This window comes from Castor canadensis, chromosome 8 (assembly GCF_047511655.1).
Source record: "Castor canadensis chromosome 8, mCasCan1.hap1v2, whole genome shotgun sequence".
NCBI classification, from domain to species: Eukaryota; Metazoa; Chordata; class Mammalia; order Rodentia; family Castoridae; genus Castor; species Castor canadensis.
In genome coordinates, this window is record NC_133393.1 from 152,444,253 (window position 1) to 152,459,230 (window position 14,978).

Here is a 14,978-nt window from a genome sequence, read left to right on the forward strand (position 1 = left end):
TTCTAAGATAGTGCTGTTTAGGAAGTTTTTCCTTTTGCTGAGGTCATAAAGATCTTCATTCACCTTTATTCCCTTTTAGGTACATATGGTGATTTTTTTTTTTTTCAGATTTTACTTTTCATGCCCAGAAATACTTGTACATGATGTGACATAATAGTCCAGTCTCACTTCTTCCCACACAGATGTCTAACTGCTCCTTTCTATCATTCTACAGTCTATCTTTGTCCTTTAGCTAGGCTCTTTGTTTTGGCCTCTGTCCTGTGACAGTGCCATGTTGTCTTTATTATCGCACATTTATAAGATTTTTTGAGCCAGGTATGGTGATACGTGCCTGTAATCCCAGCACAAATGAGGATTATGAATTCCAGGCCAGTTTGGGCTATCCTTGGCCCTGTGCATTTCTACACATATCATTATTTATTCAGTTTTACCAACAAGCCAACTCCTCTGGTGAGGATCTCAGTGAACCCAAGTCTCACTCCAAGAGCACAGACACCTCCACGGTGCTGAGTCTCCCGTCCATGGTGTGCACCCTTTACTCAGGCCTTCTTTACTTCTCTCAGTAGGCAACTATAGTCTTCCATATTCTTCTTGTATACCTATGGTTAGTAAGTACTCAGCACTTAATATTTTTTATATTAAAAATAGTATCTTTGAAGTTTTCCATTTTATCTGATGATTGTCAAGATACAGAACTGATTTTTGTAGAGGCACATAAACCTAGCAAATTTGCATTTATTTCTAATAATTTATCTAAGTTTGCTTAGATTTTCTATGCATGTATTAACATGATATCCAAATAATGACAGTTTTATTTCTTCCTCTCCAATTCATGTGGCTTTTCTTTCTTTCTCTTGCTTTATTACACTGGAGAGAACTTCCAACAAAATGTAGGGCCCTTTCTAGAGCTCAAAGACAAAGCTTTCAACATTTCACCATTAAGAGCTGGGGGTGTAGCTCAGTAGTAGAGCACTTGCCCAGCACGTGGAAGGCCCTGGGTTCAATTCCCAGCCCCACAAAATAAAAATGAAACAAAAAATATTTCATCATTAAAATCTGCTATAGGATTTTTGGAAATAATTGCTTTTCAAGCAAAGAAAGGATCTTCCTACTACATTCCACTAAAAGCTTTTACATAAGACTGGCCTTAATTTTTCTTAACTATTTGGCAGAATTTGTCATTAAGGTTGTCAGGGCCTAGAATTTTCTCTAACCAGTTTTAATTAAAGACTTCAGTTCTTGTTTTTTCTCCCCAATCCAGGATGGCCTCAAACCGGTCTTCCCATCCCAACCTCAGGTGCTGGGACTACAATATGTATGTACCACCATGCCCAGCTAGGTTTCAATTATTTCATAGGTAAAGGCTATTTACAGATTTTCTATTTCTTTGAGTGTTGACTTTTGGAAGTTGCATTTTTCTAGGGAGTCCAGTTCATCACTTCTAAATTTATTGCCTATAATTGTTCATATTATCTTCTTATAATCTTTCTAAAGGCTGAAGGATCTGTAGAAGTATCCACTTTGGACACTAGCTTATTGTGCATTTTCTCTTCATCAGACTCATCAAAGGATTACCACGTTTTATTCTTTTGAAAGAATCAACTTTTAGCATGCATTCATTCATTCATTCTAGCTATCTGCTAAATATATATCTTATTTCTTTCATCTCTTATCATTATCGTTTCCTTTCTTCTACGTTCTTTTGATTCAATTATTTTGTTCTTTTTCTTACTTCTGGAAATAAAAGCTGAGTTCATTAATTTTTCAGCTTTTTGTCTTTCCTAATATATGCATACAAAGCTATAGATATCCTCCTAAGTAAAATATCATTTATTTTTCATAATAGTTCCATTAGGTACATATTTTTTTTTCCTTTTTACAGATGAAAATCTAAAGGTCAAGTTACTTATTCAAGGTCACACAACTAATAATAAATGATAAGTTTAAGAACGAAAACCACATTGTTTTGTTTTAAAGTTCAATTTCTTCCTGTCATAGACATAGCTAGCAGTTTTAGGTGCTGTGAATAGAATGCTATGAAAATATCAAAAGAGCGTGCCTGTGTCCTTTTACCCACAGAATACAGGGAAAGCTGGAAAGGGGCTCAAAGGCAGATGGCATCTGCTCAAGGGGACAGCGGAAGGGCTTCCTGTCTATAAAGGTGGTCCATATGGGTCAAGAGAGACCAAGGAACTCTCATCTGTCCTTGGGAATCCATGACTGGTAATTTCACGTACATTACAGAATCAGCTCTCAGGTTTCAGGTTTACATAGGAACATTCTGCAGGATCAATAGTTAGATTAGCTCTTTTATAGCCAGGATTTGATTGGCACAGCTGACTCAATATTGCACAGTGATCAAGCACCATTCCTCAGCCCACATGACCTCTTGAATCATACCAGTCACACCCAGACTCAGATACGGTCAGGAGGGGAGTAGAAGGAAAGAGCCCAGGAAACATCATATGGCTTGGAATACAATGCTCTCATAGCCTGAAACTGGAAAGAGGGGAAGATCTGCCATTCTTAGCTGCTGTTGGCAAGTTTCATTCATTGATCCAATAAATATCTAAGTTTTAAAACTGGGCTAGTGCTGGAGATGTAAATAGCCCATGGGCTACCCCTCAATCTCTTTTAACTAAAATTCAACATAGCTGGGTATGGTAGTGTGTGTTTATAGTCCCAGAAAGATTGCTTGGGTCCAGAAGTTCAAGGTCAGCCAAGCTTTTTTTTTTTGCTGTGGGCTTGCTGGTTGCTGTCGAAATAGGCAAGTTCATGAAACCTGGGAAAGTGGCGTTGGTCCTAGCCGGACGCTATTCCAGACGCAAAGCCGTCATCGTGAAGAACATTGATGATGGCACCTCAGATCGCCCCTACAGCCATGCTATGGTGGCTGGAATTGACTGCTATCCCCGCAAAGTGACAGCTGCAATGGGCAAGAAGAAAATTGCCAAGAGGTCAAAGATAAAGTCTTTTGTGAAAGTTTATAACTACAATTACCTTATGCCCACAAGGTACTCTGTGGATATCCCCTTGGACAAGACTGTTGTCAACAAGGATGTCTTCAGAGACCCAGCTCTTAAACGCAAAGCCAGACGGGAGGCCAAAGTCAAGTTTGAGGAGAGATACAAGACCAGGAAGAATAAGTGGTTCTTCCAGAAGCTTCGGTTTTAGATGTGTTTTGTTCCCATCATTAAAAAAAAAAAAGGTCAGCCGAGGCAACAAGGCAAGACCCTGTCTGTAAATAAACAAAACTAAACAAACTAAACCGTATTACAATAGTGGAGAAATAAGGAAAGACCAAAGGTCAAATCTTGTCAAATGCAAACAGAAGAAGATCTCAAGTGTCTGCTCTACATATTTATATAAGACAAGAAAAATGCCAATACTCAATGTTAAGGGATATTAAAGCACCAATTGACTTAGACAAGCTTTTTTTTTTTTAATGGATTTACAACCTAGAAAAACAAAAGTAACCCATGTTCCCTACAGAGAACTCAAAGGAAGCAAATTTGGCAGAGAAAGAAAGGAAGAGAAGAAGAATTGCTATTCCAGCACCCCAAGACAACATAATCCAGGATCTCCCCTCAGCTTGTTTGCAGGTATCACTGCATTCCATCTTGAAGCAAAGAAAGCAAGTGGACATTGTAAGTAGACATATGTGACTATGGTAGCTCTTAGGTAAGAGGGGAGGGCACAGGATACCACCCGTGCTCTAAGAGGAAACGAGTTTCCACAACAAAATGTCCTTCATGTCCACAACACTGGCCCTCTGTTTTAGTATGTACCCTCATGTGAGTGTCTCCTTTCCTAAGTGGAAACCAACTACTGACCAGGACCACAACAAGCAGGCTGCACCCCAAAAGAGCCATGTTCAATCCCATAGGGAAACTGAAGCCATCAAGGAAAGAACTAGAAGCGCTGCCTAATACTCAATAACTGATGACTGAATTATGCTCCCATAGAAGGCTCTCTTGGATAGAAGCTGCCATGTTTATGTCAAACATGGCAAGCCTGCTTCAATGAGATGTAGTTCTGTTGCTCCACATGGGAATACAGGGTAAGACTTTTCCCGAGGTGGAATACACAACATCAAAGCAGCTACCATATTCTGATGCTTCTTAACACCACCAGGAGGTCTTTGTTGAGCTTTAGACATATTATTTCTTGTTCTTCAATACCCTACACAAGATGTATTATTGTTCCCATTTTATGAGAAGGCAACTGAGGTACAAAGGATTTAAATCACTTGTCCAGTACCCCTGTTATGGTTTAGATAAAAAGTGTTCACCAAAAAGTCCATGTGTTGAAGGCTTGGTCCCAGGTGGTAGATCAATCACAGAGAAGTGGTTGGATCATGGGGCTCTAACTTCACCAACGGCCGAATCCCTTGATGGATTCATAATCTCATGGCATTACTAGAGGTAGGGTCTACTAGGAGGAAGGAGGTCAGTAGGGCATGCCCCGGGAAGACACACCTTGTCTTTGGCACCTTCCTGTCGCTCCCTGGTTCTGAGCCACCATGAGGTGTGCAGTTGTGCTCTACCACACCGTGTCATGATGTTCTGCCTTACCATATGCCAAAAGCAATGGAGTCAGCCAACTATGAACCATAAGCTCTGAAATCATAAACCGAAATAAACATTTTCTCCCTTTAAGTTGTTTTCTCAGGTATTTGTCGGTGACAAAACTAACATAGCCCCACAGCCCATAAATGTGCGCTGAGGCTCATTCCACACTGCCTGCTCCAGCAGGAGGTGCGTATCCGCCTGCCATCCTGGACCTGCCGCGTGTGAGGGAGGCCGCTCCCCGGAAAAGAGGTTATAGTCTCAGACTTTCTTAATGACATCAATCTCCAAAACACCCCAAAGGACATTAGGGCCATCTTACTCTTTTTTTCCATGCACAATGTCCTTAACCATGAAAATGAATCTGGTTTCATCACCTTCCACATGGAAGAAACATGTAAGTTGCAGAAACTGAGACTTCTGAGAGTAAACATTCCTTCAAAAGGAAGGAATCCACAGGCCTATTTCCCACTTCTTCTGTATTCATTCTTGGGGAGCCAGCCTTAATGCCTACCAAGCCTGTACACACACACTGTGGGACAAACCAAATGGTAGTAGGTGCTTCTAAAATCTATTTATCATGCCAAAAAATATAAAATGTATACATAGTAATTAATTTGGAGCTTCTCATCTGGAAGGTAAAGTTCTTGGAAGGACAGTGTAAAACTCAGTGGAAAAAGCTTTAAAGGCTCTACCTCTGGGAATTCAGGTCTGTCCCTTCTGAAAGCCACTGAACTCCACTGTGGGACAGGACATCACAGGCTCTGTACCCCCTGTAACTCAGGGTGTCTAAAGTGTGGCTGGGTGGTAGACCTTGCACTTAGTATGTGTGAGTTCCTGGGTTCACACCCCCAGCACCAAAAAAAGAAGACAAAAAACAGAAAAGATGCTGGGCGCCTGTAATCCTATCTACTCAGGAGGCAGAGATCAGGAGGATAGCAGTTCAAAGCCAGCCTGGGCAAATAGTTCTGTGAAACCTTATCTTGAAAAACCTTTCACATAAAAGGGCTGGTGGAGTGGCTCAAGGTGAAGGTCTGTGTTTAAACCCCAGTACCTCAAAAAAATATATATATATAGGAAAGGAAAGAGGAAAAAGGAAAAAGGAAAAGGGAAGGGGAGGGGAGGGGAGGGGAGGGGAAGGGAGGGGAGGGGAGGGGAGGGGAGGGAAGGGGAGGGGAGGGAAGGGGAGGGAAGGGGAGGGAAGGGAAGGGAAGGGAAGGGAAGGGAAGGGAGAAAAAGGTTCAGGGGAAATCCAGGAAAGTAAGGAATGACAAGTGATTTCTTACTGCTCCTTCCAAGGACAGCAACTGTGTCTAGTACTCAGGAACTGACTGATGGTTCCTTCCCAAAGAAACTGATTAGCAATACCTGTATATATTGCCCAGTAGTGTCTGAGAACTCTCAGCAAGTGAGAGAGAGGGCTCCCCAACACTTCCTGCTAGAGACTCTGGGCCCAATTCTCTCTCATGGGCTATACTGTGTGCCACACAGTGACACAGGAACATGCATCTGAACTCCACACAGCAGATCTTGAAATGTGTCTTTGGAGTGTAGTGAATGTTGAGATATCTAGATTCCTTCCCATCACAACAGAAAAAAGAAAGACAAGGACTGGCAGAGTGGCTCAAGTGGTAGAGTGCCTGCCTGGCAAGCACAAAGCCCTGAGTTCAAACCCCAGTACCGAATTGCCAAAAACAAAGAAAGAAAGACAAGAAAGAAAAAGATAGTCCCCATATATCTCTTCCAAATTTATGTCTTTCAAAAAATGGCACTGAAACAGCCAGTTCAAGAGAGGCCCACATATCTTCCCTCGTTCCTCTCAAGTATTCACTGAATTCACGACAGGGATCCTGTGACAATGCAGAAAAACAACAGGTTGGAGGACACGCTAGAAACAAGCAGATGAGTTTGGCTGAGGAAAACAACAGAAACTACCCCAAACATGAGTGGTGGGAGAGGCCTGACAGGTATGGGCACAAAGCTTAGGATGAGAAGTGCAAAGTTGGGATGAAAAGAGGAATGGAGAGCACCCCTTGGATCCATCAAGCACACACGCTCATCTGGGACCATTCCTCACTCCTGGTCACCCTCTAACATAGGGGAGATGGCAAGGGAGATGATACAGGGATTCAGCTCAGCCTCCTGTACCATCAGCCTTACTCTTCCGTCATAAACATGACTGATAACAATGGCTCTTCAATTTCACATTAATAATCACACAATGTACACCAAAACCATGAAAGAGTAGGACCAAAATCCACAGGACAACTTGTATTTTGAACTGAATTATAGAGAAAACTGATACTTCATGAAAGAAGAGAGAAATTCTAATAAGCTCAAAATAATTCTTCAAGACAGTCAAGGGTATTATACCTATAAAACAGGAACGGGCTGCTATGAAAAAGGAGCAATCAGAAAGCCAGAAAATAGTTTTCCTCATTTTTTTAAGGTAATGGTCTGCCTGACAGAATGGACAAGAATAAAGATAAAGCTAAGATGGGTACCAGTGGCTCACTCCTATAATCATAGCTACTTGGGAAGCTGAGGTCACGAGGATCATGGTTTGAGACCAGCCTAGGCAAGCAGTTCGTAAGACCGCCCCCTCGCCATTCCCAAAATAACCAAAGTAAAATGAACTGGAGGTTTGGCTCAAACAATAGAGTACCTACTTTGGAAAGCACAAACCTGAGTTCAAACCCCAGTCCAACCAAAAAAACCCAGGAATTTCCTATCACATCAAATATGAGGACAAAGACTCAATAAGGGACTAGTTAAGGTACTGGGGTGATCACCCACAGGTCCTAGGGCTGGGGGCCAGGGGAAACCCTGTTCTGTGAGCTCAACTGTATTCCTCACTTACCCTTTAGCTCTAGTGGCCCTCACAATGCTGCATGCAGAAGGACTTCAATAAAAGTCTGGGTGGCTGGGTGAGTCAGTGAGTACATGTATGAGGACTTCTAGCCTTCCCCTCCTCTCCTTCGGACCTCTCTGAGAGAAGTACAGAGCTGCAATGGCAACTCAGCAAACAGCCCATAATTGCTGGGAGGGTCAGTGGAAAATCCCTTAGGCCAGCTCCCCATGGAGGCTTTAACATTCCAGTTCATGAAAGGCAGGGACAGCAAGGGCCTATCTGCTTTCTCAAGGTATGAAAGCAGCAAACCTAAAAATTCTAAGTGTAAGACATGAGAATCATTCCCCGCTTTCCTCCCCATCCTCCTGAAAAACACCATCTCCCGGGTGGCACATAGTAGACCCCCCCCAAAGATGCTTGCTGTAAACATGTTCTAAGAGGCATTCATTTGGAATCCAGGAAGATAGATGGGGAAAGTGGATCCAGATCTCTGATTTCAGTGACTTCTGCCACTGACAAATGTCAACACTTGACTCAGCTGTTCCTTAGCCAGTGTACAAAGCCTCAGAAGTTAATAGAGGTGGCCAAAGGTGCCCTTGGCCCTGATTGTAAGCTGGCATAACCTCCTTCTCCCCTTTGGGCCTGATAACAAGTATCAAGTAAACAAAAGGTACACATTACATAAGTACCTCTAGATTCCCCTTCATCCATTTAATTTGTTCCAATCAATCAATAAAAAAATAAAAACACAGAAGAGCTCATTCTTTGGGCCAAAAGACTATTGCATAAAGCCATGTTGCCTGTCTCTCCTGGATGTAGAAGGAAGGAAGCCTCAAGAGCAAGCTCTTCTCTTTTACTCTCACTAACCACTAGCCACAGAGGTGTCCTCACAGCCACTCTGGGATGTTCTGCAGCCTTACTTTGTGCATAGTCTTCTTTTCTCCTCATTACTGGGCAGGAGAAGTTCCTCAGGAATTGAAAAATAGCTGCAATTTCTAAGCCACTGTTCAGCCCAGAGTGAGGGGAACCTCATCCCTTAAGAAAGGGACATATTTACTCATTCATTCTACAAACATCTACCATGTGGCACACAGACACCATCCCTGCCCTCTTGCAGCTGATATACTACCAGGCACACTGACATTCAGTAAGGTAAAACAGGTAGAAAGCGAAATAGTGTGGAAAGCACTAGAACAGAGAGAAACGGGGTGCTAAGGAAAACATACTGAGAGGGAAGGGTTTGCTGAGATCCAATGTGGCCTATCTGAGGACCTACAAAGATGGAGAAGGGAGTATGGGAAGGACAGGGGAGGGGCTTCTGGTAGAGTACAAGGAGGGAGTGCTGGGCCTGTTCTGTACCTAGCAGAATGGGGGAACAGGAAGGTTGCCCTTGAGGATTCCAGACAGAAATGAGGTAGCATCATCAATAAGGCTGCTTGGTAACTCAGATTTTTTACATCTGTGCTCTAGTTTTTTTAAATTAAAGCCTCAATTTATACTATTAAAAACCAAACACCCAACTGTATGTTGGTGGATCACACCTGTAATCCTAGCTACCTGGATGGCTGAGATGGGGAGGATCGAGGTTCCAGGGGAAAAAAATTTTTAACAGTTCATGAGACCCCATCACAATAGAAAAAAGGTGGGTTGTGGTGTCATGTGCCTGTCATCAGCAGGAAACTTAAAATAGGAGGATCACAGTCCAGGCTGGTCTGGGCAAAAAGCAAGACCCTGTCTCCAAAATAATCACAGCAAAAAAGGTTAGAGACATGGCTCAAGTTTCTAACTTGTGCCTAGAGCACAAAGCCCTGAGTTCAAATCTCAGTGCAAAAAAAAAAAACCACCAAGCACATGCATGCATATTTATTTCATCAGTGTCCTTAGTACCATAGCTGTATCATTGTTGCATGTGTTCTCTATGTAAGATATAGTTACCCAACCACCTATCCCTAGACTTAATTATTTCTCTTGTAGGTTTCCAGAGCTACAGATAAACTCACCCAAAAGAATCAAGTGCAGGTATTCACTGTAGCATTGTTTTTAGTAATAACAAGCAACAACAAAATGACAGTTACTTCGATGTTTATCAAAGTAAAAGTGACCTGCCTAACATGTTATAGGCCCTAGTAGCAAATCCCCAGTAGCAAAAAAGAAATCAAAAGTACTGACATATCTATGTAGTGGAACATGACACATCCAGGGAAGATCGTAAGAGAGAACTGCATGCACAGATGTGCAAACTGTGGACCAACAGGCAAGATCTGATCTCACTGGTATTATAAAAATAAAGAGGTATCCATAAAAGCTTCCTGATGTACATAAGCCCAGGGGACCACAAGGGATGTGCCATGGGAGTGAAAAGGAACTTCACATTTCACCTCTTGAACTGTATCAGCATGAAATGCTTTTAGAAAACAAAACAAATTAATAAAGAACCCAGAAAATAACCTATTTTGTTTTGTGAATGGCCCTGTACTAGAAGGAAGGGAGTATCCTACAAGTTCAAGAAGTTCACATGCACTCCTGGGTTAGCCTCCCCTCTACAGACCCAGGGTGATAACCAGCCCCACTATGGGGCTCTTTGCCCTTGTCATGCCACCAACACATCTCCCCCATATGATTGTTGTCATTTGTTTCCTAATGGCTCTCCAAGTATCCACTTACCCCACTTCAGTCTATTCTCGACACAGTGACCCTCTAGAAATCTAAGTTAGTCCATCAGCTCTTCTCAAGCCCCTCCAGTGGCTTCATGCACAGTAAAGGCCCAGATCCCTAGAGTTGTGCTCTGTTCACCTCCCACTAAGTTACCTGGTCCTCAGGCCTCACCCCCTGCTCTCGCCACACCCCCATCACTAGCCAGCCAAACTCTCTACTGGTGCAGGCATTGCCAGGCAAAGCCAGCTCACTCATCCCTGTTTGGAATAGCTTTCTTCGTGCTGCATAGTATTGTATCAGCCACAACCCTAGCAAGATCCTCTCTGATCCCTACAGCTCTGGCACTCTGGTCCCCTTCCAGCCTTACTTTTCTCTCACAGGCACTCTTGCTCTTCTAACAAACTATATAATGTACTTGTTTTGGGCACTGTCTGCCTTGGCTTCTGTAAGAAAGTAAGTTCCAAGAGGACAGGGGTTTGTGTCGGTTTTGTTTGCTGCTGTGGCCCCAATATCCAGAGTCCCACACGTAGCAGTCACTCTTTTAAAATTTGCCAGAGGAATTCAGGATAAGCAGAACTGAGGAGTCTGAGTGATTTATATAAACTGAAAATCCACAGAGGGAAACTAACTAAAGCATTTATTTGAAGGTGCTTTAACTCCAGTGGTTAGAATTCTTTTATAAGCTTCATTGTGCATGTTAAACTAAACCACAAATGGGTTTAGCAACCCTAGTGGGAGACAAGCAACTCAGGCTCTGGCCATCTACAACCAGCCACACAGGAAGCCCCTGCAGCCCGGCTGGGGCCCTCAGGCATTGGTTCCTCTCTACTGCCAGTCTCAGCTTAGGCTGCTCCTAAGGTCACAGCTTATACAGCTTCCCACTTCTGTCTACTCAGTCCCTTGTAAGGTCTGTCTCCTGCATCTCTGTAAGCCCCAAGCCTCCTATACAGTGGGTGCTCAGGGAAGAAGGCCTGAACTGCTGCACTGCTTTCCACCATTAGCAAAGCAGGAACACTTGTTTTAATAACTTGAATATCTGGCACAACCTACTTTGCTTCTAATGATTTCATCTGGAAAAGTGAACAATCCTCAAAGGAAGAGACAGAGATCAGCAAATGCAGTGACTTATCTCTCTGGAACATTGTGTAGCACACTTAATTCAACAATGGACGACAATTCGGACATTGCAAGACGCTGGGCTTTAAAGGCTGCCCTCAAAGGAGGCCCACTGAGGCCCAGGGCTCAGGCAGTCCTGGCTTTCTAATCTCTGCTTCAGAGATTAAAAAACAATCAGCATCACCGGGTTTGTGAATGCCCTAGAAACTCACCTGAAAACCAAGTTAGCTACCAAAGGACTTCAAACCACCTTGTGGCATGAACTACCCACAGCAAAATACAGAGTAAGCTAGTGAGCGGATTTTAGGAGCCCCAGTAAACCCAGAACCATTTCCCTGGAGCAAACAAGGTTCAAATTCTTAAATACCCCAGGCAAGAACAGAGAAAAAGAGTGGGGGAGAAAACACATCTTATTTTTGTATTACTCAACATAGCAGAACTGTCCTCTTCTTGCAGGAAAAAACATCAGCCAGGAGAAGGTTAAGGAAAAAAGAACTTTTTCTAAAAAGACTAACCCAGTGACAGTCCTATACCATCACATCTGGTTGATGTCTACTCTAAAGCCTGTGACTCCCACTCAGGTGTAACAACCAAGTGTCTATAGCTTTGCTCTTTAACCTGCCCATGCTGCTGGGTCCACGACAGTTTTAAGTCCAAGTGTCTACTGCTTGCTTAGAATGGAACTGTCAAAGCCAGTGAGGGTTCCTCATGGCTGAGTTCTGCTCCACTGATCTCTGTTCTCACTTCTTAGTCCTTTCTTCTGTCATCTATGACTTCATTCTAATCACAAGCAACAAGTCAGCCTGCAGTCCGCTTTTCCAATTGTCTAGTAAATATTTCTCCCTGTTGTCCATGCCATCTTCCTGTTGTTTTTATGGCTGTAAAGCATCACGTACTCTCACACTTTAATGCCCTAGTCCCTCACCATCAGACATTAGTTGTTCAAAGCATCCCATCAGAACCACGGATGGGGAAGGTCACAGCTTATATAGCTTCCCACTTCTGTCCTATTACTTTACTGGGCTCTGGCTCAAGCCCTCCACAGAGAGTTGGCAAACCTCTCAGATACAGTTGAAAGGGCAAGTGTTCAATCTGATACCCAATATCTGCATTTAAAGGGCACATTACACGGCCATAAGAAAAGCTGGGAATGCACCTTGAGAGGTATAGGAGAAAAACCATGACTTAGCAAAAAATGCTGTTGACTTGGGAGTCCTTAAAGTAATTCACTACCTGTCTACAATGCTAAAGAGATTCTCTGCCAGCTTTCCAAGATTAATCTGAGAATATTTTATGAGACAAAATATTGCAGGCAAATAAGAAACGGACATGGGTAAGCAGAGTGGATCGACTGGTAGAATGCCTGCCTAGCAACCCTGAGGCACTGAGTTTGAACACCAAGGTACTTTAGTATATAAGTTGTCAGAGTGTTTTACCTACAGATATCCGCAGGGAACACTTAGTGGAATAAATTAATGTCTGAGTACGATTAAGTACAACAGAGAAGAATGGTGATGGTGGCACCTGGGGTTAATTGGTCTGATGAAGGAAATCACTGGGTGTACCCTGCTGTGTCCAGCCTTGGAATACAACTGAAAACGAGGAAGTTGTGAGCTCCCTGAGCTGCTTGAGCAGAAGGCTTCTAACAGGACACCTCTAGCAGGTGCTCCATGAACACCAAGTGAGTGAATGAATTCATGCATGCCTATCAACATCCTACCTGCACTGTAGTCCTGGCTGACATTCTGCCTCTATTAGCACTCCACCTTCCACATGAGTCATGCTCAGTTACTCCCCTCCGCTTGTACCTCCCCCAAGAAGCAGCACAGCGACCACTTACTGAATGTGTGACCTGGGCAAGTGATGTAAACACTTGTGTGCCTTTGTTTCTTTATCTATAAGTGAGGATGACAGCAACTGCTGTTCAGGGCTGTTAGAGAATAAACAGTTCCCCAGCACCCAAGGACATGTTCAGAAACTATTAACTAGTGTTATTTCTGCTATCTGGCAAGGACAAGAACTGTCCCCCACTCCAGCTCTGAGAGCATTTTTGAGCCCCCTATTACCCCTAGCAGGATGAGTGCTTGAAAATGTTGGGCAAAGAAAGAAAAGGTGTCTTCGAATAAAGAGTCAGTGGCAGGACCATATAACCATCCAGGTAAGGGCTCACCCACACTGACATTCATTTGGTGGCTCCTGAGCAGGTATGAGGCATGGCATCTGGCATACATGAGGCAGGAGAAGGAATGACAGATTCATTCCCAGTCCTGCCACATATCAGCTAGATAGACAAGTGACTTTACCTCTCTGAGCCTGTTTCCTCCTCCAGAAAACAGAGCTAACACTGCCTACCCTCCCTTGGGGTTTCTGGGAGGATGAAATACCTCAACTATGGGTAGAAGTAGATGCCCTTCACCTAGGATACAAAGGAAGTAGCTTCCCCACCAGTAACACCAAGTGGAAACCAGGTGGGTGCACAGGAGTAGGGAGAGGGGGGGTCCCAGATAGAAAAAACCCTAGGTAAGGGACAGCAGGATGGGGCATAAAAGGGCATGGGAATCAACGTTGATGGGAACTCCCCTAGGATTCAGGGGCTTGTCAGCTGCCTAACTGAAACAGAAGCAGAGAAAAGGGAAGGAGGAACTGTATCTTTCTACACAAAATCCCCACGTAGGTTAAGCTTGATGACTTTCTCATGCTTTGTAATCTTCTAGCTGCTTGCTGAGCTGAGAACTATTTTACAAACTATTAATTTTTTTTAATTATCAGGGCCACACAAAGACCATGATGTTATTAATGTTAACAACCAGGGTGTATTTATTTATACCTCTCTTCCAAGTAAGTCCAGAAAGCTTCACAGATCCCCAAATCTTACCAGAAGCAGGTGGTGTTAATAACTCTACATTTTCAAAGCTAAGTGAAAGCAAAAGTTTATTATTTTCCCTATGAATCTTAATGTCAGGTAAAACAGAGAATGGCTCCCTTACTTCCAATTTCTAGTCTCCTCAGAGAAACCTTTGTAATACTCAAATTGCATCACTTCCTTGCTCCAACCCCACTGCATCATTGTTAAACCCCAATTCCTTCCCTTCATTCCAAGTCCTCTCAAGGTCTGGCCTCTGCCTGCCCTCCTACTGTTCCCTCCACTCTCCTTCACCTGATGGCCCTGCTTTGCTCTAGCACAATGCTGTTTCTTTTCTTTTCTTTTTTGGTGGTACTGGGGTTTGAACTCAGGGCCTCACGCTTGCTAGGCAGTTACTTTACTACTTGAGCCACTCCACCAGCTCTTTTTTTGAGATAGGATCTCAAGAGCTATTTGCCTGAGCTGGTTTCAAACCTTGATACTCCTGATCTCTGCCTCCTGAGTAGCTAGGATTATAGGTGTGAGCCACCAGTGCCCGGCTGCCTTTTGTTTCTTGAAAGTAAAAAGCTCACCAGTGCCTCATTGTCTTTGCACGTGCTCTTCTCTCCAATCCTCCTCCCAAAGATATCCAGCTCCCTTACACTATCTGGGCCATCTTTCAGTGAAGCCTCCCTGAACATCCTTAGTAACGTAGCTGCACCTGCACCACCATCAACTCTGCCTGCTACTTTCTATTCTAACTCTTTCGATGCTTCATCAAAGTGCACATCACTACCCGAGTGCCTGTGCGCAGTCTGCTTTCTCCTCTAGCAGAGGAGTTCCATGGGTCTCACACACATGGCAATAGATGTAAACTAACTTTTGTTGAAACTGACAGACACATACTGAGACCTTGCAGGTAAAATGGTGCCAGAGAGTAAAGTGT

The 14,978-nt window shown here is 43.5% G+C and overlaps 2 protein-coding genes across 8 annotated transcripts in view; one reads left to right on the plus strand and one right to left on the minus strand.

The window, feature by feature from the left end:
- Pacsin2 (protein kinase C and casein kinase substrate in neurons 2) overlaps window positions 1–14,978 on the minus strand; it is a 115,156-nt gene that overhangs the window by 37,627 nt on the left and 62,551 nt on the right. The window lies entirely within an intron of this gene.
- On the plus strand, window positions 2,217–3,203 carry LOC109693117 (large ribosomal subunit protein eL27-like). The gene is made up of 2 exons (XM_074084889.1): window positions 2,217–2,223; window positions 2,768–3,203. Exons 1-2 carry the CDS (start codon window positions 2,217–2,219, stop codon window positions 3,172–3,174), a joined length of 414 nt encoding a protein of 137 aa, XP_073940990.1. The 3' UTR covers window positions 3,175–3,203.